The sequence below is a fragment of the Haliotis cracherodii genome, unplaced genomic scaffold (genome assembly GCF_022045235.1).
Source record: "Haliotis cracherodii isolate W230 unplaced genomic scaffold, xgHalCrac1.p SCAF_16, whole genome shotgun sequence".
Taxonomy (NCBI): domain Eukaryota; kingdom Metazoa; phylum Mollusca; class Gastropoda; order Lepetellida; family Haliotidae; genus Haliotis; species Haliotis cracherodii.
In genome coordinates this window covers 6,773,316-6,798,878 of record NW_027266271.1, presented here as the reverse complement: position 1 = coordinate 6,798,878, position 25,563 = coordinate 6,773,316, and the positions used below count along the sequence as shown (strand labels likewise).

The window sequence follows — 25,563 nt, the reverse complement described above, 5'->3', positions numbered from 1 at the left end:
AGGAATGTCCTCCTGGTAGAATCAGCAACATCTTCTATTGCCAATTACTAATACGATTAGAAAAAGTAATAATCATGGAATGAATGAATTATGGCTTAATTCTCATTTGAGGAAGGAATCTTACGTAGTTCATCTGATGTTTTTAGTTTCTGTTGTAAATTTCTTTTTTCATTTTTCATTTTAGGCATAATGTTCAGTATCTGACTAGTGTCTGAACTGACTGACTGAAGCTAAATATGTGCGTGAGTTGAAGTTGGAGAGGCAGGTGACAGTCATGGCCCTATATATTGTCGAAGGAATATTTAAAATTGATTAATATTACTGGTAAATCTTTGCAGAAAATTCAAATTTAATTTTGTAGAAACTTGAACAGGCCAGACCAATTTAATTACTTATTTAGGTTACTAATATGTAGCTTGTGGTCTGTCCACAGGGCATTTTTCACTCTAAAGACACTGTCCCCATTGATAATAAACAGCCCTTAATAGTGAGTGTGTTTGCCAAGGCTCTGGTGGACAAATCTGCAAATATCCAGTGTTTAAAACCTGTTAAAAGGATGTTTCCTTTTTGAGTGGGACTTGTGAAAGATTAGCATGCATTGAGGCAAAAAGTTGTCAAATTGGACACTCTCCTGCCTCTGTCCTAAGTTAATTTGCCGATCTTTATTTGCAGTAGTGTGGACTGGCTTGATAGCCATCTGTAAACAGAGCAGTGTGTATAGGAATAAATGACATCATTCGGACACCAAAATGTGTTTGATCGGATGCCTCATGTCAAGGTGGCTGAAATTAGTCCGGAATCTGGGGAATTCCATCTTAGTGTTTAGTTAGGTCACTGCTTATTGGCTTTCAAAAGGGACAAGTTGTTTGTTTTAAAACTTTACTTGCGTGGAGACACTGTTAGACTGCATGTGTAAACTGTCTAGTTGTGGCATGTACTCGCTGTGATCCTTTTAGAAGGTGAATAACAGATGCTGTAACAGCTGCAACTTCAGGTACTAGTACGAAGTCCAAGTCTAGTAAAATTCTGCTTAGTCTAGTACGTTCAGCTTTTAATAGTCTTATGACAACAAACAAGTTGCCAAGTTAGTGTTTGGTACAGGCTTCTGTGATATCATATTTATTACATACGAACTCTGGAAACGTTTCATTTCAAGCAGTGCTATTGAAGCATTGGTGAATAAATTGAAACACCTCATTGTGCAGTGGGATCATAAGCTATGACAAGATTTCCAAATCATTTGCTGGGAAGGGGATGTACTGCTAAGATTTTGGACAGCTGCAAGGTTTCTTCATTCATTCGACAACACAAGGACATTGAAATGTGTTGTGAAGAGTGGAGTCTCCCTCTTGGTTGTGTTGTTGGGGAGGAGGTGTGAGCACTAAGTGTGGCCAAGGTTACCTGGGGCCTGTGTAGGCATCTGAACGGCTGCTGCAGGTGTGGTTTGTAGTTACCTTGTGCAGGTGTGGTCTGTAGTTACCTGGTGCAGGTGTGGTCTGTGGTTACCTGTGCAGGTGTGGACTGTAGTTACCTGGTGCAGATTTGGTCTGTAGTTTCCTTGGTCTATGTAGACCTCTGAATGTCTGGTGCAGGTGTGATCTGTAGTTACCTGGGTCTATGTTGACCTCTGAATGGTTGGTGCAGGTGTGGACTGTAGTTATCTGGTGCAGATGTGGTCTGTGGTTACCTGGTGCAGGTGTGGACTGTAGTTACCTGGTGCAGATTTGGTCTGTAGTTACCTTGGTCTATGTAGACCTCTGAATGGCTGGTGCAGGTGTGGTCTGCAGTTACCTGGGTCTATGTAGACCGCTGAATGGCTGGTGCAGGTGTGGACTGTAGTTGCCTGGTGCAGGTGTGGTCTGTAGTTACCAGGATCTATGTAGACCTCTGAATGGCTGGTGCAGGTGTGGACTGTAGTTACCTGGGTCTATGTAGACCTCTGAATGGCTGGTGCAGGTGTGCACTGTAGTTACCTGGTGCAGGTGTGGTCTGTAGTTACCTGGGTCTATGTAGACCTCTAAATGGCTGGGGCAGGTGTGGACTGTAGTTACCTGGTGCAGGTGTGGTCTGTAGTTACCTGGGTCTATGTAGACCGCTGAATGGCTGGTGCAGGTGTGGTCTGTAGTTACCTGGATCTATGTAGACCTCTGAATGGCTGGTGCAGGTGTGGACTGTAGTTACCTGGGTCTAAGTAGACCTCTGAATGGCTGGTGCAGGTGTGGTCTGTAGTTACCTGGGTCTATGTAGACCTCTGATAGCTTGGTGCAGGTGTGGTCTGTAGTTACCTGGTGCAGGTGTGGTCTGTAGTTACCTGGTGCAGGTGTGGTCTGTAGTTACCTGGGTCTATGTAGACCTCTGAATGGTTGGTGCAGGTGTGGTCTGTAGTTACCTGGTGCAGGTGTGGTCTGTAGTTACCTGGTGCAGGTGTGGTCTGTAGTTACCTGGGTCTATGTAGACCTCTGAATGGTTGGTGCAGGTGTGGTCTGTAGTTACCTGGGTCTATGTAGACCTCTGAATGGTTGGTGCAGGTGTGGTCTGTAGTTACCTGGTGCAGGTGTGGTCTGTAGTTACCTGGTGCAGGTGTGGTCTGTAGTTACCTTGGTCTATGTAGACCTCTGAATGGTTGGTGCAGGTGTGGTCTGCTTAATTGTTGATTATACTGTCCTGAATTTGTGAGTCAGCTTCTTCTCAAGGTTATCTGCAGATCAAATTCAAAAGAAGTCTGTAGAGAGATGTTTTTTCACTTGAAGAATGGATGGATGTAAAAGAAAGACTGAGTGATTTCAAGTGATTTACCAAAAAGGTGTCTTTCCTCTGTGTAACTTGAGAATCTATAAGGTTGGACTTCATTTGAACAAGTTGCATCCTTTTTTAATCAAACACAATGTTGTCAGTGCTCAAAATATTCCACTTAAGTATCAAGTTCACATTACTGTGTTCTTCTGAAGTAAGGCAAGTCAAGAAAACTGAATGTTATTACACTTTGCCTCAGGTAATTGATTATCTTAAAGATCTAAAGTGTTTAATGAAGTGTTGCGACTACTGTTCATATGAGTAAGGTATAGGAATGCAATAGTTGAGTTATGATGGTCTTTGCACTAAGGTCACTTAAAAACGTGAGCTATTCAAATGTTCATCACACAAACAAATGATATAAATGATTTTTGAAATTCACATAGCTATGCTAATGGCAGAGCAGTATAGATGTGTCATGGGTGCTGTGTTTGCTGCAGGGTTTTAATATATCACTCAAGTATATTTTAAAGCAAGCAAACTTGTAAATTTGCCTATGATTTGTCTTTGCATTCATTTTTAGTTTTTAATGTATATTTGTATATTATTTGTATATTCTGTTCATACTCTGTCAGGACCTTGCTTCTGTGATGGTAGCATGACAAAGTGAATAGATCCAGTGCTAATGTGTTGAATGTTTGCTCAGAGTTTTACCTACAGACAAGTGACACAGTAGGGTGATCCGCTGGAACAGGCTGTAATTCAAGCTGGATTGTGACGTGCATCCCCATTCTATCTAGCTGTGGGTGTGGCACAGCGATACATGCCCAGCAAACACAATGCACAGAAAACACATTTCCAACATGACTGATACTGACTGAGGTTAAGGCACTGCTTTCATTGTCATTAGAAACCTGCAGCTTGTGACATTGTAACAGTATGTTCTTACACTATATCAAATGGTAGTAAAAACCCTACTATTTACTGAATGTGTGGCAGTGATGTACTGTTCCAGTAATGTAATGTAATATAATGTAAGTGAAATCTCTGTGCTGAGTGAAATGCTGCAGTTTCTGTATTGACAAAGTTTGTTCAACATCTGTTGTGCCACAGAATTGAAAGGTTTTAAGTTCAGTTTGTTTTAAAGCTGATGCATTTTCTATGGTTATATAGAAAGTTTTGAGAACTACTCAAGTCACTGAATATGCTAAGAAATCTCTTGTATGAGTATATATGTGGGCCACGTTCCACAAACAATTAATATAGGTATAGTATGACAAAGCATTGTATGACAAGGCAAATCCTATTCTCATCCTACCAGTAGGAATGTTCAGTCTGGACAAGATGATGCATGCATAGCTAGGTACTCAGATGTAAGTGGGCCTGGCTCTATTGTAGGGAGAGTAAATAGGTCAAGATGGAAATGTTATTGGTTTGATCTCTGTGTACACCAGGTAATGGTCCACCTAGTAGTTGGTGTGGACAACTTGTTTAGACTTTTCTTTGCCCAAGTTGCACATACAACAAACTGGCTAGAGGTAGGGAGAGGTCAGGTAAGGTCAGCAGAATGTGACCAGCAAACAACTGGTCAGCAGGTCTGCTATGTCCAGTGTTGACTCAAGCAAGATCTCACCTTACTGGTAGAGGTGGGACAATCATGTAAAACATTGCCTGAGGGACATGGTCTCTAAATGTCAACTCCTTCATCAGCTGGCAACAGTGATGGCCATTCAGATTGACTGTTTGTCTGTGGAATAAAGATTCATTTCCATGATTACTTTAGTGTCACCAGTAAACGAATACCATCTATGCCAAACTCATACTACTACTATCTTTGCAACCAGAAGAACAACCACACACTTACTGCATTGTTCTGTCCAAATACAAGAAAATAATAGAAATTAACTCATTTCTAATTTCTACAATCCCACTAATACAACAATTCTATCTTTACTGCCAGAACAGCACTCCCACATCTACCACAAAAACAACAATCAGTTATTGAATGTCGCCAAGTTAGTTTTTAGTCGGAGAGCCACCTTCATTCAGTTTGAAATTACAGTTTTCAAGGTTGGTCTAAGTACATTGTTGAGATACCAGAGGTGAAAAGTGGTGGTCAAGTGATGGCCTTGTGGTCAGTGAAGCAGATGACAGATTGCCATTCATTGCATTGGATGAATAACTTCAAACAGAGGTTGTCCTCAGGAATTTGCTTGTTTTGCTGAAGGCTGTGTTTAGCGAGGACATGCAGGTTCAACTCAATCAGTCACTTACCAGAAACCTATATTATTTTCAGAATGAGCAGCCGACTGCAAACATGTAACACTTCAGTATTCAACAATATGACATTCGTAATTACTTTCACGTCCACTCATGAGCCTGTCAGACATCATCTTGGTCAAAACTATTTATGTTTATAGTCTACTAGCCTGAACTTGTCTAGCAGATTTTATTGCTACATATGGGCTGCGGATTGCAGTAATTTTAGGCATCTGTACTGTGTTCGAAATCTGGGCTGAAAATCAAGGGGCTCTTGTCATGGTTCACATATTAAATATTTTCTTTATTCGAATACTAATTACTAGATCCAAAAAGCTGAAGGACCCAAGGAATCTCCTTGTTTCGTTTACCACTGATGTAGTCACAATATCAAGCTTTCCCCAAAAGCACCTTAGATACATGAATACAGTGTACTGTTATAATGGAAAAAACATTACCTTGGAAATATTCCCAGGATTTATTGAGATATGAATGCAAGTTACATTTCATGTTTCATGATTCATGGGAACTTGAAGGGCTGCAGTAGTGAAAACAGCATCACCATGGAAATATTCCCAGGATTTATCAAGCTAGGAATACCACAGGTTATGTTTTATCAGTTACATTATCAACAGGATCACATGGGTAGAGTAGAAAAGAGCAGTGTCAAATATATCTTTTCCATGTTAATCTCCAGTAACTGAGTAGCAAAGGAGGGGTTGAGAATACCAATAAACAACTGTGTGTCAAGTTTGGCTGTCAGCGCCATTCTTATTAGCTCTATACAACCATTGTCTTTAGAACACATACATATGTGATAACGTCCAGGGGTATGGATGTATGGTAGATATTTATTTGTTTGTAACACATCCTGCGACAAAGATAGGGGTATAGGTTTTCTGTCACAGACCAAGATTTGAATTGGAAACAGGCCTTTACCTGTATGGATAGTTTTTATCACAGACCTTTCATCACAGATTTGAGTTTGAGACCAGCCGGCTTACACCTGTGTGGATGCTTTCTATCTCAGACCTTTCATCACAGATTTGAGTTTGAGACCAGCCGGCTTACACCTGTGTGGATGCTTTCTATCTCAGACCTTTCATCACAGATTTGAGTTTGAGACCAGCCGGCTTACACCTGTGTGGATGCTTTCTATCTCAGACCTTTCATCACAGATTTGAGTTTGAGACCAGCCGGCTTACACCTGTGTGGATGCTTTCTATCTCAGACCTTTCATCACAGATTTGAGTTTGAGACCAGCCGGCTTACACCTGTGTGGATGCTTTCTATCTCAGACCTTTCATCACAGATTTGAGTTTGAGACCAGCCGGCTTACACCTGTGTGGATGCTTTCTATCTCAGACCTTTCATCACAGATTTGAGTTTGAGACCAGCCGGCTTACACCTGTGTGGATGCTTTCTATCTCAGACCTTTCATCACAGATTTGAGTTTGAGACCAGCCGGCTTACACCTGTGTGGATGCTTTCTATCTCAGACCTTTCATCACAGATTTGAGTTTGAGACCAGCCGGCTTACACCTGTGTGGATGCTTTCCATCACAGACCAAGATTTGAGTTTGAGACCAGCCTACACCTGTGTGGATGCTTTCCATCACAGACCTTTCATCACAGATTTGAGTTTGAGACTGGCCTACACCTGTGTGGATGCTTTCCACCACAGACCAAGATTTGAGTTTGAGACCGGCCGTCCTACACCCGTGTTGATGCTTTCCATCACAGACCAAGATTTGAGTTTGAGACTGGCCTACACCTGTGTGGATGCTTTCTATCACAGACCTTTCATATCAGATTTGAGTTTGAGACCGGCCGGCCTACACCCATGTGGATGCTTTCCATCACAGACCAAGATTTGAGTTTGAGACTGGCCTACACCTGTGTGGATGCTTTCCACCACAGACCAAGATTTGAGTTTGAGACCAGCCGTCCTACACCCGTGTTGATGCTTTCCATCACAGACCAAGATTTGAGTTTGAGACTGGCCTACACCTGTGTGGATGCTTTCTATCACAGACCTTTCACATCAGATTTAAGTTTGAGACCGGCCGGCCTACACCCGTGTGGATGCTTTCCATCACAGACCAAGATTTGAGTTTGAGACTGGCCTACACCTGTGTGGATGCTTTCCACTACAGACCACAATTTGAGTTTGAGACCGGCCGTCCTACACCCGTGTTGATGCTTTCCATCACAGACCAAGATTTGAGTTTGAGACTGGCATACACCTGTGTGGACAGGAGCCTGACTTTTACCTGACAGTATGAAATCATTTGATGTAGTTAGAGAATTGGGTCAACAGTGGATATTCAAGCATGACCAGTGGACAGGCTTGAATAGTAGCGTGCAGCCTTTCCAAACAAAAATGTACTTAATGTGTCTGTGATGGTTACATAAATGTGTGACATTTTGTGAAACTTAGTGATTAACTTGGAATCTTTAGGGGCTGGTATATTTATCTTGAAGCTGTTTTCAGTGTATTGTGTTTTCATGCATAAAAGGTCAGTAAACAGCATCTAGGTGATAGCACTGATAGGCTATGTAAACACTCTATCAACTTTTATCATGTTGCTTAAACCTGAGCGGTAATGGTGTTTACATTCCAATCTGGGCACATCCTAGTAGCTCTACTTCAGTCATGTAATATTAATATCTATAGCAAGCATTGTGGTGACAGTGCCCAGTATAGAGGACAGTGATGAGCTGGATCTAGGCAGGATCAGTGCTGGCTGTAGGGTAAGGTCAACGAAGCGTAATAGAGTGACCAAGTGTCCACCTGTCACACCTATACCTATAGTGGATGAGGTCAGCATGACCCAAGGATATCAAGCCCAACTGGAAACGCTGGTCAGTCAGCTGTGATCAAGACGGCTGTACACCCGCCGCCGTGTGCCGAGAGCAGTCAGATGACAATAGCATCTCACAGCCGTGTGTTGCTGTCAAGGTGTGGGTTGTATACCGCCGTGTGCCTTGACTCAGGATAGAGGCCAGGCCAGGCCAGCTTCAGTTGGACACTACACACCTATTGCAGACAATTCTTGTGATTATTGATGCTCAGTGGCCCAAATATTGTTGACTGTATTGACCATTGATGATTGTGTCTGGCTTCTTGGATCGCTGGGAGGCTGAATGTTTCACCAGGTGAATGGCCTGATTTGATTGCCAAGCTTGGGTGATACCAGACTCATTGACAGTTGCGGTGCTTGTTGATGTTGACACCAGCCATGCAGTCGGAGGTGTACAAATCCTCATACACACATGTGTTTCGCGTTACAAGTAAGTCATTCGTCCATTTCAGCCTATCTAGGTCAGAGGTAACAGATTTCTAGTTCGTGGACATCACAGTGCCTCATCAAGCAACATTCTCTAACTCTCTTGTTCTCTATCACAACAGCTTGTAGCTTTCACTCACCGACATCAGTCATGAATTTGACCTATAAATGATTGTTATACTTCATTAGATTCAACATTACAGAACATCACATCCATCATCAGCATGATTAACAGTGATGAATTACGAGGCTTCATGTAATGCAGTGTACAATGACACGTCTGTGAATTGATGACTATCTATGAAGATGTTGATACCTATATACAGTGCATGATCTTACACCTCCTGTGTGTGTTTTGGCAGTTGATGGCAACTGTGACATTGGTTCCCATATGTGTTGTATAGATTGAGCGTGTGAATGTTATAGGAAGTGCTCTGTATGCAGTGACCCATACCTGTGCCAGGTGACACAGACCACCTTGCTTCTAGCAATCAATCAATACTACACTCAGACAGGGAATCAGTCAATCTTGTGAACTTCAAGGAGGTCGCACACAGAGTAATGATGATGACCACTGTTTGTGGAGGGGTGGGAAACAGAGATGGATTATGTTAACCTTGGGTATCAATATTTGTATTTGGCAATAAGCTGACAGGAAGATGGTGGGATAGCTTTAACATGCCACTGTATGGGTATATTGCCGCAGGCTTAAAAAATGTTGCCGAAATGTCAATCAATAGAGTTTTGGTCACTTTAATCAATTCTCCACCAAGAGGTAATCAAATCTGAAGTAAAGAGAACTATGATATCATTCGGTACATGTTTTCTGGACACCTGTCACAAATATAGAGCCTTTTGTCGGGTATACAGAGCTAGCAGGAGATTGCCATGTTTGACATGAAGTGTACATGTATTTGTGAAATGTGTGATCAATATTGCAATAGACATGTGCACTTGTTCACCTGTCACTTAGTGCTGAAGTAACATGTGACATCATTTATTGTGCAGCTAACTGTTTCTACTGGAAAAGGTATGACAGCTATACTGTCTATGTGCTTTGTCTGTCATGGTGTGTAATGTACAAGACAAGCACCGTTTTAGGGTACATCCATCATTGTAGATGACAAGCTGCAGTGATATGTATGACTGATACGCTGGATGCCTGCCTTGCTTTGAAGTAGCAGCTCTATATAGAGAGCAGTGCAGGCTGCAGGATTAACTTTAGTTGCCAGCTCAGTGGGACGTACCTTTGATTGCCAATGTATCTGCGTATCTTTGTCAGTGTGAACTTGCACGCATGTGCACTGTAAATTTAAACTGATTAGACATAGTCACCTCAGGAATTTTGTTTGTTATATTTCTGGATTATATTTTATTTTTTATTTTTCTAATTAATTTTTTTATTCATTTTTTATTGTTCATTATTGATTAATAGTTTTATCAGGAGTGGTTATAGCAACGAAGTGTTCCTTCAGTGTCAAATGTGCTGTGTTGTGTGAAAAAACATGGGCGAAAAACTGACCTTCATGAATCCAGGACATGATAGAAATAACACCTGTCCTATCTGAAAGTATACTAGCCACATAAAGAAACTGTGCACGGAGAAAATATATTCTGGATTGAAATACAACACTGTTGTCCTGTTGAAATGTCAATCCCGGGCCATGACGTTGCAGGAAAGGAATGACCACGGGCCTCAGAATCTGATCTCTGTAGCCAACACCGGTGAGATTGCCCTGAACAACCACCAAAGGGGTTCGGTGCCATGCTGTTATCCCACCCCAAATCATCACAGAGCCACCTCCAAAACGATTCCTCTCCGTAAATACAGTTGCGTGCATAACGTTCTCCCAAACGCTGGTAGACACGTTGGCGCCCGTCACTGTGGGAAATGTTGAACCTCGATTCATCTGTAAAGAACATTTCTCCACCATATTCGAGGTTGGCGAACATGATTTCGACACCATCTTAGACGGTTGACTCGATGACGGTGTATCAGGATGGGACGTATGGCAGGGCGTCGTGGTCGAATCCCATACTGACGTAAACGATTCCTGACAGTGTTGGGATGTATACGGCGCAGTCCAGGAATTGTCTGGGACGTCGTTACTGCCGTTTGGAAACTGTGTCGGAGATGTGTAACTCGAATCCATCTGTCCAGTCTTGGCGTCGTTACACGGGGACGTCCTGAACGTGGGTGGTCGGCAACGTCATTTGTGTTCTGATAACGCCTCACCAATGCTGATATCGTGTTACGATGGCATTGGAAATGTGTTGCCTTCTGTTGTTGCCTCATTCCCGCTCGGATCATTCCAATGGCTTCATGACACTTTGCAGCTGTCAATCTTGGCATGATTTGCTTGTGAGATGCTTGTGTCTGCGCCTGAGAAGTTTTGAATTTTTTAATGACCACAGATCATGCTTTCCAAAGTGACAGCGAATTTTGAGTTGCACATGCTGTGTACAGCTGCACAGGTCGCACGTGCAGTAACACATTGCATGTCCATAGGCCCCCATCAATGACGTCATATCGCATGGCACATGCATGAGCGTTTGAATGTCTCCAATAATTGCTGTGTTCAAACCTATGTTTCATATATTGACGGTGTGCCCTTATATCTATATTTTCTCCGTGCACAGTTTCTTAATGTGGCTAGTATACTTTTGAAAAATCTGAATATGTGATATCTGACATTTGACATTGGATACAGTACTACCCGGTACTCAACTATTAGGCTGAAATGACAATTCAATTGCTGTAGATGACACGTCGGTAGCAGCAGTTGACTGGCATTTGACTGTTTGTTTGTTTCAGCTGCCATGGAATTGTTTTATCATATAGACTTGTTAAAGCACCAATCAACCTTTCAGTCTTCCTACATGATGTAGATTTGGAAACCCAAATCAATTTAAAATTACTTAAATGTGTTGTCATAGATCGTTATCGTATTGGATATTCATCAGTCACCAGCAAGCAAATATTCATAATGTCCCACGAGAAAATTTGCATGTCCAGGTGTGGATACATTCAGTCAACCTGTTTTTTTTTAATACATAGCATTATCAATTAGAAAAAAACAAAAACAAATTGAAAATATGTAAACATGGTAAAAGCCTTCATAGATGAGGTGCTATCAGAACCGAAAGTTGGTCACATGCTGTATTATGTATGATGTCCCTGTTTTGATCTTTGCTTGAGAAACATAAAGCCAAATGAGATAATATTTGATACCAAACTTGGATATGACAGTTGTTTGAATCTACATAATTTGAGCTAAACCACAAAATTTGAGACATGTGAGGGAACATTTGCCATGTTTCCCACCAGACCTTCTCCATTATCGTTCCATTATGGGAGCCATGAACCAATAGTGTTTGTCACAGCTTTGACCCAGTCATCAGCTGAAAGAGGGATACAGACAGATTTACAGCCAGTGTGACACTCTCAGACCAGGGTTTATCTGTAGGAGACAGACATGTACAGTGTGCAAGTTCTGTATTATCAGCTACAGTCTCACTCAGTACAGAAGGCGGAACTGCCTGATAGCTGGGAGTATGTCCATGTCTTGGGATTCCTGCATCATGTTTTGTGTACAGAGCAAAACTGTGTTTGCATATGATCATTGAAATTCCAGATGTTGAGGATTTGCTGATTGTAAGCATAGGCTTACATGCAGGGTCAGGGTATAGGTACCAACTGGTACAGAGACTGACTTTAAGGTACATATGTCATGGCTGGTACTTTTATGCAGTTCAAAAGTAAGTAATCTTAGTAAACAACTACACATCAACAAATTTACCGGGGTATATGCTAATTTGTAATGATTTTGAAAGTTAGGAGAAGAATTTAAGCTGGGTAAAAACGATATGATACAAAAGGATATTAATAAATGATTACATGATGTAATTATATGTGATTGTAACTGTAACTTCCCATTATGATTAATATGCATGCTCAAATGAAGTCTTGGGTGACACCATTTCACAGTGTGATATTCAGGTTTTATGGAAATGAAATTCCTGATATGAATTTGTTCATGTTCTGAGAGGGTGGTTCCATTGAGAATAGCCTTTCTGATATGGTTCCTGTCCAGTTGTAGGACTGCTTGGCATTCCTCACTTGTAGCCAATTTTCCATAATTCACAGAAATAACACAGCTTTGATTACCAAAGCTTCCTCCAACAACCCTTTGTTCCCATTGACCATGTTGACACAGGTTCCACTGATTTCCCTCCATTTTGTGTGTTCCTATCAGGCTGACAATGGCCAAGGTCAGTGACAGGGTCGACTGTACACAACTTGAAATGGACAACAGTGAAATGTACAACATGTCCTGTATTGGCCTTTGTCCCTGCCCACATGTTGATATATATAACCCCTGAGCCCTGCAGGCATGACTCAATACACTCAGTGTGGATCAGTAGTTGTCAATATTAAAACTCATTACACCAAGTTTGCTTTAAGAATTGATCAATAATTAACCAGCCAACGGAACCACCCTGTGTGATGCTGACTTGATTGGCTGACATATGGGTGTGAAATGTACGTGACTTAAACAGGTTCTTACTATATTATACATAAGCCCAATGATTGCTTCTGTCATTCACTGTCATTGTCAGCTTAAAAGGCAAATACTCTTAATGCAAGACAATATAAGGAACAAGGATTCTGTCCTTGTGAAGTTTTTCAGTAGTCAATATCTGTTTGCATGAAACAAAGGCAGAAGTGTTGTATTATGTATGAGGACATTGTATCCAGGGTTTGTACCTTTCTGTATTGGAATAACCTGATGGCCTGACACTATTGTTTCAAAGTTTACACATCAGTAATAGTTAAGATCATTTTGTTTTGGTGTGAAATTGTCTCCTGATTCTACACCACACATTATCGTGCATGGCTGCAATCACCGTGCGTTGAACTGCACTTGATGCCTGTAATTAATGTCAATCATTACATATATATTCTGTGTTACTCTGTGTACAGTTCCACGTGATAGAAAAATCTTCAGATGGTCACAGCAGTGTGTAGCAATGACTTCAGAAGCAGGTTGATGTTTATTGCACCGGAACTGCCTCATCAACTGACAATTCCTGGATGCTTGGGACAATGAAAGATTAATGAGGCTGTTTATGACTCAGTCAGTTGTAAGATGTTGAAATGTAGGACAGTGTTAATATTGATGCTTTCACATTGCCTTTAGGAGACTGACAATTGCCTCATGTCTAGCACACTGACACATCATTTCTAGGATACTGAAACATCCTGTCTACGACACTGACATCCTGTCTAAGACACTGGCACATCCTGTCTAAGACACTGACACATCCTGTCTAGGACACTGACACATTTCTAGGACACTGACACGTCATGTCTAAGACACTGACACATTTCTAGGACACTGACACATTTCTAGGACACTGACACATCATTTCTAGGACACTGACACATCCTGTCTAGGACACTGACACATTTCTAGGACACTTGACACATTTCTAAGACACTGACACGTCATGTCTAAGACACTGACACATTTCTAGGACACTGACACATCATTTCTAGGACACTGACACATCCTGTCTAGAACACTGTCACGTCATGTCTAGGACATTGACACATCCTCTCTGGGACACCGACACATTTCTAGGACACTGACACGTCATGTCTAAGACACTGACACATTTCTAGGATACTGACACATCATGTCTAGGACACTGACACATCACTCCTAGGACACTGACACATCCTGTCTAGGACACTGACACATTTCTAGGACACTGACACATTTTTAGGACGCTGACACCTTATGTCTAAGACACTGACACATTTCTAGGACACTGACACATCATGTCTAGGACACTGACACATTTCTAGGATACTGACACATCATGTCTAGGACACTGACACATCATTCCTAGGACACTGACACATCCTGTCTAGGACACTGACACATTTCTAAGACACTGACACATTTTTAGGACGCTGACACCTTATGTCTAAGACACTGACACATTTCTAGGACACTGACACGTCATGTCTAGGACACTGACACATTTCTAGGTAACTGACGTTGGGATAGTGATAGGCTTTGTCTCATGGCTTCCACCTGTTCTTCCTAGGATAGAAGTGGTATTGCTCTTGTAGGTTCAATATGTGACATGAAAGAAGCTGGCCACTTCCACACTGTGTTTATTTGTCATATTAAGCGCTCTGCTCGAATAAGCACCCCCTGACCATTTTCTAGACCAATCTGTAAGTTATCTTTATAAGCACCCCTATAGAGACCGAAAATATCCATGACAGTCCATATTTTCTTGTGTGGCATCAACATTTGAAGTTTGTTCACTTCAGCTCGATCTATCAAATCAGATTTAATTTGTGTATGGTTTTCATAAGTACACCCCCTTAGTAAATTTTCTAACATGTGGAGTTCTTATTACAGCTAATATGGTAATTAAGGGTATATCCTGAATCTCGTGCCATGTTTTCAATGCATGTGGGAAGGGCACTGCTACCTACACCTGTTGTCATGGATAGGTAAAATATAGAAGGCATATATAACACACAATAAAATCTGACTTTGGCCGCTGAGAAGCAGCTAATTTCCAACACACATGGTGCTGGTGGCATGTTTGTACCTCAAGTAGTCAGTGTGTGTAGTGATCATGTGGGGTGTTACAGGTGGTAGACAAATTGGTTATGACTTAATGGAAGTATCACCTTTGAGGAGTTTCTTTCATTTTCTCATTTTGTTGCCATGAAATGATTTACTTTTAATATTTTGAAATAAATGCTTTTAATGTATTAATGAATTCTCACATTAAACAGAAGAGTATGTTCCATATGTATAGTACAGTGAAAAAAGATGAAAATACCCAAATTGAACGGTATTTTTGATCATCCATCTTGCATATATTATTGCTGTCTTGGTGTATCCCTGTCCCACTGCTGAGGCTGTGTTGGTGGTGACGGATTTCCAACTGATTTATGTACAGTCATGTGCATCTCACGGTGCCTGCGGTCATACTGGTGTCCAGTCTACATTCAGTCTTATTGTAAGGGACAATTAAACAGCTTTCAAGGTATTTTGCTCATATTACCCCTGACTGAAATCACATTTTTCTATATATGGTAACAAGTGCCACCTTTCGGTAATAAATTTCAAAAGTTACTTTGTAGAGTCATTGTCGTAGTTGAACCTACATACAGATCACCCTGATTAGTGTTACAAAACTGATGGAATAAAAGTTCGTTCAGCATCAGGGAGCATTCATGAAAACAGGATATATTGCGTGATCTCTAAAGTCTATGCAAGGAAGATCTTTCTTCTACAATAAACATTATTTGAAAATCTAACCAAATATTCATGTCCTGCTCAAATACTGTTAATGTGTACTTATGTCCTAGAACAGGTTTAATGAATTGCAGTAATAAGTCTGTTCCAATTGCTGATCCTGTTCAGATTTAGGAGTTCATGGAACCTTTGAAGTAAAGACCCAACACTGTGGAGATGTTACGCAGAGACGCTTTATCATGTCACATAAACAAAACATGCCTTTGAGAGAATGATATTAAAGTTTCTGTTCCTGTTTTCCAGATTCTTCCAAACTTGGCAGTGTAGACTCCTCATCAGACCGAGGGCAGGACAAGGTAGGTGGTCAACCCTTCAGTGCTGTGTTTTTCTCTACCCTCTCTTCTTCTGTCATGTACCACATGTATTGGGTATCTTTTTCACCTTTAGTTTTGTTAGAAATGAGCGTCATGGGGATTCCGGGTTACAAGAGGTTACAAGCTCTTATTCTGGTCTCAGGAAGCAACTTAATGGATCGGGTGGTCAGACTTGGTGATTTGGTTGATTGTGTGATCGTACCCCAATGACATATCAATCAATGGATTATCTGATCCAGATTTCATTATTTACCTGCCGTTGTCATATAGCTGCAATATTGCGGAGTGCTGTATTAAGGACAAACAAATTAAATATTGTTAATGAAATGAAATACATTTTAGATGAATTTCTTGATGATTTCTTGTTTGTTAATTGCAAAATACGATTTTATTTGCACTTTCTTAAATATAATCTTTTCACTTCACACTAATCCTGTTTCAAACCTTTGTAAAGATTGTATATAAAATTTCATTTCGATGACTACTAGTAAATTGGTAGAATAATAGGATTTCGTTTGCAGCCTGAATTTAACAGTAGTTTCTTGATGTGCATACTTTTTGAATTTGCTCCCATGAAGTGATTAATGTAGTGATTATAGTTAACTGCATATTAGAAACAATATACATGTCTTGTTTCATTATTCATACAAGTGGATGCATAGTTCCTTTGTATGAAACCTTAGCAATTAGATTTTCATGATTGTGAAGTTATGTAAATATTGACAAAATGTCAACCCTCATGAAACACACGTTACATTAAACTAATCAGTGTTATGCATATATCATGTATGTTACAAGTATGTAATCGTCTGGCTTGATAAGGAAGCTAATGTATAAGATGAGAGACATGTTCTTGGCATGTAGATAGCAGGTGCTCTATGTATACCTATTGATTGTGTAGCCCATTAGCCAGGTTTGTTCAGCAGGGTGGGGGTACATAGCAAGCCAGGTATATATATATATATATATAGAGAGAGAGAGAGAGAGAGAGAGAGAGAGAGAGAGAGAGAGAGAGAGAGAGAGAGAGAGAGAGAGAGAGAGAGAGAGAGAGAGAGAGAGAGAGAGAGAGAGACTTTGAATTATGTTATTTAATCACTTGTTGCGTCATTAACTGAAATGTCCTTTTGAAAATATGATAAAAATATGCAATTCAAATAACTATCAAAAGAAAGGGAATGTATCCTAGACATGTAGTGTAGTTTGGATGAATTCCATTTTATCTGAGGCCATTTGAGCAGGAATGCTATTTGAATGTTCTTGGTGAACTTTACATAGATAGGTTTAACATTGGTTTTAGTATTCTATATATGTAGTGAGGAAAGCCAGGTAACGTCACAGTGTGAGTCTGTCAGCTGCCTCTTTGTCGTAATAGTCTCTCACAGTTTATGCTTGTTATAAAACTGTTGACAAAAGGAGCGAACAGTTTGGCCTGCAGTCATGTATTTGTGCAAAGTCTGTATGCAATGACTAAGGGGGAAAAATGAGTCTGTGTGTTTTAGGTTGGGGAAATGCAGGAGATATTCAGTGAGTCATGTAAAAGGTTTGATTAGAAAATTTTTAAGCAGATTCCTCTGATCTCTTGTCCATGAAATATGACAGATTGTTTAGGTTGACAAGTAGGATGTAGTATCTTTGACACATTCTGAGGTCGTACTGGTTTGTAGGTGAAATTATTCATTATATACAGTCAATGTGGCTAGATTCTAAAAATATACACGATTGTTAGTGACAGTGTTATCAAATGCCTTTGCCAGATTCGGAGGGTTGACAATTTTGTCAATATAATTTTGTAGCTCTCAGTATCTTTCTACTAACATGTTCATCACACTAACAACCTCTATATCCAGGTTTCTTATATACAGACAACACATCTGCAACTACGTTCAGGTCGCACTGACCTCAACACTACCCACAATACCCCCCTCTCCTCCGCCGCACCCACAGCTAACATCAAGTCACGTGCCCGAGCGCTGGTGGAACGGGTAGCGCAGTCTAACAAACCACATATCTCTACGGTATACCATTCTTCTTTGAATTTGTTGCCCATTTCTTATTCAATTGTTTTAAATTTTTCTTGTTTATGTGATTAAAAAAAATCATGACATAAACATGGATATTCATCTCACCTGACTTAAAGTCATGGTGACCTTATGTTGTGGTGCGTTGTCCATTGTCCATCCTGTTAATCGTCTGTCATTAAATTTTGCATTTTGGATATCTCCTCTGAAACTACAAGGACTATGGAGCTGTGGAACTTTGTATGAAAGATTCTATGGTGTCTTTAATTTTAAACATGGTTGCCATGGTGTCTGTGATGAAAATGTCATTTTGGGGCTGTAACTTGGCCATTTATGTATGTCTCATGAACTTTAATATTGAACAAGTATGTTCATAATATGTCTCCTCCGAATGAAACTACAAGGCCTATAGAGCTGAGATTTTGTAGGAATGATTCCAGGTATGGTATTGCTAAACATGTTCACAGAAATCTGATCTGATTTTAAACATGGCTGCCATATTTTGGAACCTGTAACTGGCCAGGCTTTTTCAAAATGAATTGAAATTTGGCATAGGTGTAGTTAGTAATGGGGCTTTAAGTGTATGTTACACGTTTTACAATATTATAAATTTTTACCTTGATTTCACTTATTTAGGATTATAGTTGCTGAATATATCAAAGAGGAAATTCCATTATTGGCAATAAAAATAACAGTAAATAAATTGGAAAACCATATATCACACCAGTCTTTAACCATGTTTATTGAATCATCTCCATACGTTGGGGATCAAAATGGCAAAATGTAGGTTTTCACATATGGTTGCTTTGGAAAATAAGTTTTTCTTCGAAAAGAAATGGTTAAAGAAACATTGGAAGAGGCTGTCACAGTTCAGGTAATGTTCCACCATCTTAAACCTTTTGATATCGATGAAAATGGAACAGTTAGTTTCAGCAAACCCCAACTATACACAGACAGCAGGCTAGCGTTTTTACCAATTGGACTAGTGTGTCAGTTGCCCCTTGGCTGGTCAAAGCCCAAACAGCCATTGCATGGGTTGTGGAGGCAAGGGCTAAGGACTTATAGCACTTCAAAAAGGTGTCTCTTTCTTGTGACGGACTACTTGAAAGGTACATCACTCCAGGATCCCTGGTAACACCTACACTGACCTTGCAGTGGAATGAGCTTTACTCCCTGAACATGTTCTAAAATATAGTCTGCTCTGATACTGTTGCAGGTTTCTTTAACTCACAATAGACATTTGTAACTAAATATGGTTGAAGCATCATCAAATTATTACTTCATCAGGTGAGCTACAGAGCCTTGTGGCTCTCTTTTTAAAGTGTTAAACGATTATTAAGAGATTTTACATCTGATAATTTATAAGAATGATAATCAAATGTAAGATGAAGGCAGATAATAGAGTGTTGTTGGCAATATGTTTTCATTATTATGTACAGGACTCAAATAAAGGGTGGCCACGACCATGAAGTGTGTTTTGAGTTGAAAATGAAAACTGATGCTGCGGAAACGAGAAATATCAGACATATTTTACTTTGCCAAATCACCTGTTTCTTTATTTATCATATAATGGGTAGGTTTCTCGGCAGGATAAAGCCAACGGATAAAAACGATATCCGTTGGGGTCATATGCGGATAGAGATGCAAATATCAAAGGTCAAGTAGGGACTACTTTCACTGTTTATAAACAAACATGGCGTCGGCCTCGTCATTTGACGATCAAGTCAGAATTAACCATCAGGAATCTGGATAAACTACAGGGATAATTGCTATCATTATCAAAAGAACAGTCTAATATACTGAAAATCAGTGTCTAAGTGTGACGTAGCTAAGGCATTTTATAAGTTTTGGCAACTTTGGAGATATAAATTTCGAAACAATTTTGCGAGGGCACGAGGCCTAGCCAAGTGGGATCAGTATCCATATATGTGCTTGTAGACCTCTGCGGCTTGAAACCTTCTCCACAAATTAGAATAGTTGGATTTGGCCGAAATATGTTTGAATTGTTACCTTGTTTCGTTTTGTCGCTGTGTGTACATCTGACTACACTTCTCAACGTTATGACAGACCGATGGTCAACAACGTCTGACCGTGGCCGTGACGTCTCATAGACTAGGGTTAGAGTAGCTTCCCTTTGACAAAGGGCAGTTACTCTACGGACAGACCGATGGATTGCCGCGAAAGGCAAATAAAAACAATAGTTGTTTTGCGTATATGTTGCTTCGCCACTGTATAAGAAACAGATTTCAGTTGGAACTATATTGGCTACTGTCACTGTCCGACTGACACATCACTTACCCTGTGACGTAATAAATATTAATGCGCGCATTCCAGGAAAACTCGCAATGTTTCGGTAATGTTTGTGAAAGAGGGAAAGTGATTTTGAAGAATTAAAGAATGACATTATATGATAAAGAGGTTATCACGCTTGTGTGTTTGGGGATGGTAAATATCCTGTATTAGGAATAAACACTATGTATTTAGCTCGCCAAGGCTCGCTAAATACAATGTTTATTCCTAATGCAGGATATTTACCATCCTCAAACACACTCGCGTGATAACCTCTATATATCCTTTTCATTAAGTATTGATGTGGTAACTTCAGGTAAAAGATACCTCTCCCAAAGTCAGCTTTGCAATTTTCTTTTATGGAATGTAGAACTGTTTGAAAATGATTATGAATATAATGTTAAAGCATGAGTTATGTTCTCTCTTATCCCTCTCTCTGCACTATATATTTAGTAATTAGATAAGCAGTTGTAGTTTTAGTGATGATGCTAAAGTGGAGGTTTTATGTCATCCACCTAGCTTGCATGTCAGGTTAGTTTGAGCTTGTACTTTCATTGGAAGCACAGACTTATTCAAATAAAATGAGGATATTGTATTGTGAAATAGTGTGTACTGAAATTCATATTTGGATTAAATGCTTAATATGATACTGTATATGACCGAATTTTGAGGACCAGAAAAAGATTCTGTAGAAAGGGGTCGGCTTATCCACGGGATACACTTTCATGATAGTTTTTTCAGATCGTGATCTGTCAGAAACATCGCCTGAATGACGGTCCGATAGATTACAACTTCCCGAAAGTTTTGAAGCTGCCACAACTAGAGCCATTATTGTTATAAATTATCAATAAAGTTATCATTTTACACCAATGTTGTCATTATTAAAAAAATGTTATGCATGTTACTACTTCCGATAAGTTTTCAATTGAATGTTCAAAGTTTTGAATGTTTTCTAAATAGGGTCCAAGTTCTATCTCAATCAGCCATATTGGAAGAGAAGAGGGAAAGAAGAAGGTGAATGAGACTACATCTGAAGATTCCAGGACACATCTTACACGTCCATTGTCTCAGAAGAAGGATATATCTTCTCTGATTCAGAGGTTTTCAAATTCTGATGCATCCAGTTCAGAAAAGTCTGACACAGAGACAAATATTTCTCGTAGACGTGTGTTACCTATTCGTAGGCAGGATCCTGTCGTGATAAGCAGCAGCCCTAGTGATGAGTCTAATACTGAGAGTTCGCGACGTACACCTGAACGTACACATAGTCTACGCATACATGGCTCAACTGAGACAACGGACAGTAAAGTTCAAAGAACAAGTAGTTTCAAATCAGATTTCATGCGTAGAAGGTTTAGTGGTGATACAGATAAACCAACCCCAGAATTGGCTGAAGTTCTTGGGAAACGTAGCAATATTGTTGAAAAACAGGAAGAGGAAGACCGAGTGAGGAGTGCTGCAAAGGCAACATCAAAGTATGAGAAGGCAGACACCTGGAAGGCGGCTGAGGTGGAGGAGGTGATTGCTGACAATGAAGTAGCTGCTGTCTTGAAAGCAAGACGAAAGCAGACTGATTCACTATCTGACAACGAAACAAAAGAGCAGGATAATAAATCATGTTCATCATCAAACATATCTGAGACAAAAACCAGTTTAAAAACTCTTGATTCCACCCTAGCACTATTAAACAGGGTCACAGAGGAGTTGGACAGTCCTGCAGCTCTGTCATCAGACTCAGAAATACTTGCACCTGTTCCGCTAGTTTTGCAACGCAAAAGGTCAAGCAAGGAGTCAATTTCAGAGGCAGAACAGCTGATCAAGAGTGTTGAATCCTCCATCACATCGCGTACATCAGTTCCCATATCAGGCACCTCTGTCACAGAGGGAGATAACTCTAAGGAGCAAAATGTCAGTGGACTAACCACTAGTGATTATACAACAGAGAGCAAGATAAGGGGTTGTTCTGACAATGTGGGAGATCCTGGAGATGTTTCCGTCACACACACCTCTCACAGACATGCAGCCAAGCGGGACAGTGAGGCGGCTGACTTTGCCATGCCTCTGGATGAGAAATGGGTGACAGATAGGAAGAGAAAAGATAAACATGATCCAAATTCCATCTCACCTTGTAAATCATATCATGATGATACAGATACTGGGAAAACAAATGGAGACATTATTGGAAAAACAGAGGGGATTACGGAAGATACAGAAATTAGGGACAGTGCCAAGAAACCGGGTAAAGAACTCGACCCCATCACCAGCAGAAGTGTGGATTCTTTGAGGACTGACACGTGGCATGAGGCATCCTCCGACAGGTATTCTTCATCCAATCTACGCAGGGCAGAATCTCTTAAGGATTCCTCTATCAAGAGGACAGATTCACTGGAACGCAGGAAAGGTATTTTGAAGCGTACTCCATCCCTACCGAAACAGCCAACTCGACCAATTGTAGACCCCGAACTGGCAGAAAGGTTACGGAGACAGCGAGAGAAGGAGAATGACTTGTCAGATGAAGATGAGCATAAACCTAATCGCATGTCTATCATTGAGGATATACAGGAAATTGAAAGGTGAGCAATTATGCCTTTATGTATTTATTGCTATTTTTGTGTTAAACATCACGCATCATGGAACTGAAAGTTAGCATTTACCTTCCTGTGAGACACTCAGTGTTATGACCACTTGCATAAGGGAAGTTGTGGTATTATTTACAACAACAAAATTTTCTCAAGATAAAGAAATATATGTCAATTCCTTGTGATGATACAGTGATAGAATTTGTCACCAGTCTAGTATTCTAGTCCTAGCTAGACTGCCCAATAGTTCAGATATCACTAGGACTTTTGCCATTTTTAAGGGTTTTGCTATATTTTATCATTATAAGGACGGTTAACTAAAAATGTTAGTTTCTATCACTGTGAGATTGTATTTTTGAAAATGGAACTGCCGAAATTATTGCGAGGTAGAAAATAATAAAACAAGTCCCTTTATAAAATATGGTTTCAACAACAATAACAACCAGATGTGTGTAAACTGAGTGTAGTGGGTAGTAACCTGTTGGTCTGAAACACCTTAGTTTACTCACATCTTGTATGGACATTTATACACTGGGTAGGAAGTCTGTTACAGAGTGTTATTGAGTATGACATCAAGTAATCACATCTGACATTAGCCTCCCAAATATCTGGCATTGGGGAATTGACATGGTCTGTGGTTACAGTACATGCTGCAGTACATGGTCGTCACAACTTGCCCAACTGTAAATAATGTACTGTAGAATGTGGAAACATGATGCCAGCACCATCGAGTGCAGCACACCAGGTGCGTGTCCTGTGGTGCATGCTGCCACAGTGTATCAACTGGGGTGGGGAGGGATCAATGGACGTATGAAGCTGAGCAGGGCTGGGAGCAGGCTCCTGAGGAGGCACCAGGCAGGGGGAGAGAGAAGTACATGTCTAACACTGTGTGGGGGTGCAGGTGTGTGCATGTACATGTGTGTCCTTATTCACCCAATTGTCATGTATTCAAAATGGTTTTTCAGGTTTCTTGTGTGCTCAGATATTGTTTTGTACATTTAGAAGTTTTAAGAAATATTTCTAAAACCTTCTCAGTAGTTTTGGTAATCTTACTCTGAGACATTTCATAACCAGATTGTTGGCTGTATCCTTGTATACTTTAGTAATGATGACATTAGCTGCCTGGAAGAGATATCGCTCCTGCTTTGAACTAGCTCTCCCAGTGAGAGTGGAGAGAGATGGGGTTGAGTAGCCATGCTTGAGTTATTGTCTAATCACTTCCATACCTCCGACTTACAGCAGTGCTGGTAGGGCAGAGTTTATGTGTGTGCAAGGTGGAGATGGGATTCCACATATATCGTGTAAGATATCGTCACTTCAGTTTGTTTGAAGTCTTTGGGAAACACAATAAACACACTATATTATATGGAGTGGGTAACAGTGTTGCTTTGCGTAAAAATGACTTGTTAGCAATTGAACCTTGTGTGACATGGTAAGTATGTTCAACTCATGAGGATTCAAAGTGTTATTTTGAATGTTTTCATAGATTGTAGCCAAAACCCTTTAAATATTTTTCGGGTAAGATTGTTATGCCTTATGATGTTGTTTCAAATATATGGTGAGATAGTATTTTGTACAGCAGACTTTATTCTATTAAAGTGAAATCTATATTTTTCATGTAGTGCAAACCTATTTAAAATATATACTTTGCCAATTTATGTGTCAGGAAAAAACTTTCTATTTAGTAGATTGGAAAGGAGATAGGGTCCTTGCAATAATTTCTGCTTTGTGATTGTTCTTTGAGGGGGTGGTATGTCTGTGTCTGAATAGTACCTGGAGGGGGTGGCGTGTTTGTGTCAAGATAGTACCTGGAGGGTGTGGCGTGTTTGTGTCAAGATAGTACCTGGAGGGGTGGCGTGTTTGTGTCTGAATAGTACCTGGAGGGGGTGGCGTGTTTGTGTCAAGATAGTACCTGGAGGGGGTGGCTTGTTTGTGTCAAGATAGTACCTGGAGGGGTGGCTTGTTTGTGTCAAGATAGTACCTGGAGGGGTGGCTTGTTTGTGTCAAGATAGTACCTGGAGGGGGTGGCGTGTTTGTGTCAAGATAGTACCTGGAGGGGGTGGCGTGTTTGTGTCAAGATAGTACTTGGAGGGGGTGGCGTGTTTGTGTCAAGATAGTACCTGGAGGGTGTGACGTGTTTGTGTCAAGATAGTACTTGGAGGGGCTGGCGTGTTTGTGTCAAGATAGTACCTGGAGGGGGTGGCGTGTTTGTGTCAAGATAGTACCTGGAGGGTGTGGCGTGTTTGTGTCAAGATAGTACCTGGAAGGGGTGGCGTGTTTGTGTCAAGATAGTACTTGGAGGGGGTGGCGTGTTTGTGTCAAGATAGTACCTGGAGGGTGTGGCATGTTTGTGTCAAGATAGTACCTGGAGGGGGTGGCGTGTTTGTGTCAAGATAGTACTTGGAGGGGCTGGCGTGTTTGTGTCAAGATAGTACCTGGAGGGGGTGGCGTGTTTGTGTCAAGATAGTACCTGGAAGGGGTGGCGTGTTTGTGTCAAAATAGTACCTGGAGGGTGTGGCGGGTTTGTGTCAAGATAGTATCTGGAGGGGGTGGCGTGTTTGTGTCAAGATAGTACTTGGAGGGTGTGGCGTGTTTGTGTCAAGATAGTACCTGGAGGGGTGGCGTGTTTGTGTCAAGATAGTACCTGGAGTGGGTGGCGTGTTTGTGTCAAGATAGTACTTGGAAGAGGGGCTGGCGTGTTTGTGTCAAGATAGTACCTAGAGGGTGTG

The 25,563-nt window shown here is 40.7% G+C and overlaps 1 protein-coding gene across 8 annotated transcripts in view; it reads left to right on the top strand.

Annotated features, from left to right (window-relative positions):
* Window positions 1–25,563, top strand: part of LOC139463757 (supervillin-like) — a 166,818-nt gene that overhangs the window by 98,311 nt on the left and 42,944 nt on the right. For 6 of the 8 annotated variants that reach the window (XM_071245034.1, XM_071245036.1, XM_071245035.1 and 3 more), the window contains exons 6-8: window positions 15,878–15,930; window positions 17,796–17,963; window positions 21,216–22,828. In XM_071245034.1, the coding sequence (XP_071101135.1) occupies window positions 15,878–15,930; window positions 17,796–17,963; window positions 21,216–22,828 (1,834 nt within the window). The remainder of the gene's footprint in view (window positions 1–15,877; window positions 15,931–17,795; window positions 17,964–21,215; window positions 22,829–25,563) is intronic. The other 2 variants (XM_071245032.1, XM_071245033.1) reach the window with 2 other exon arrangements.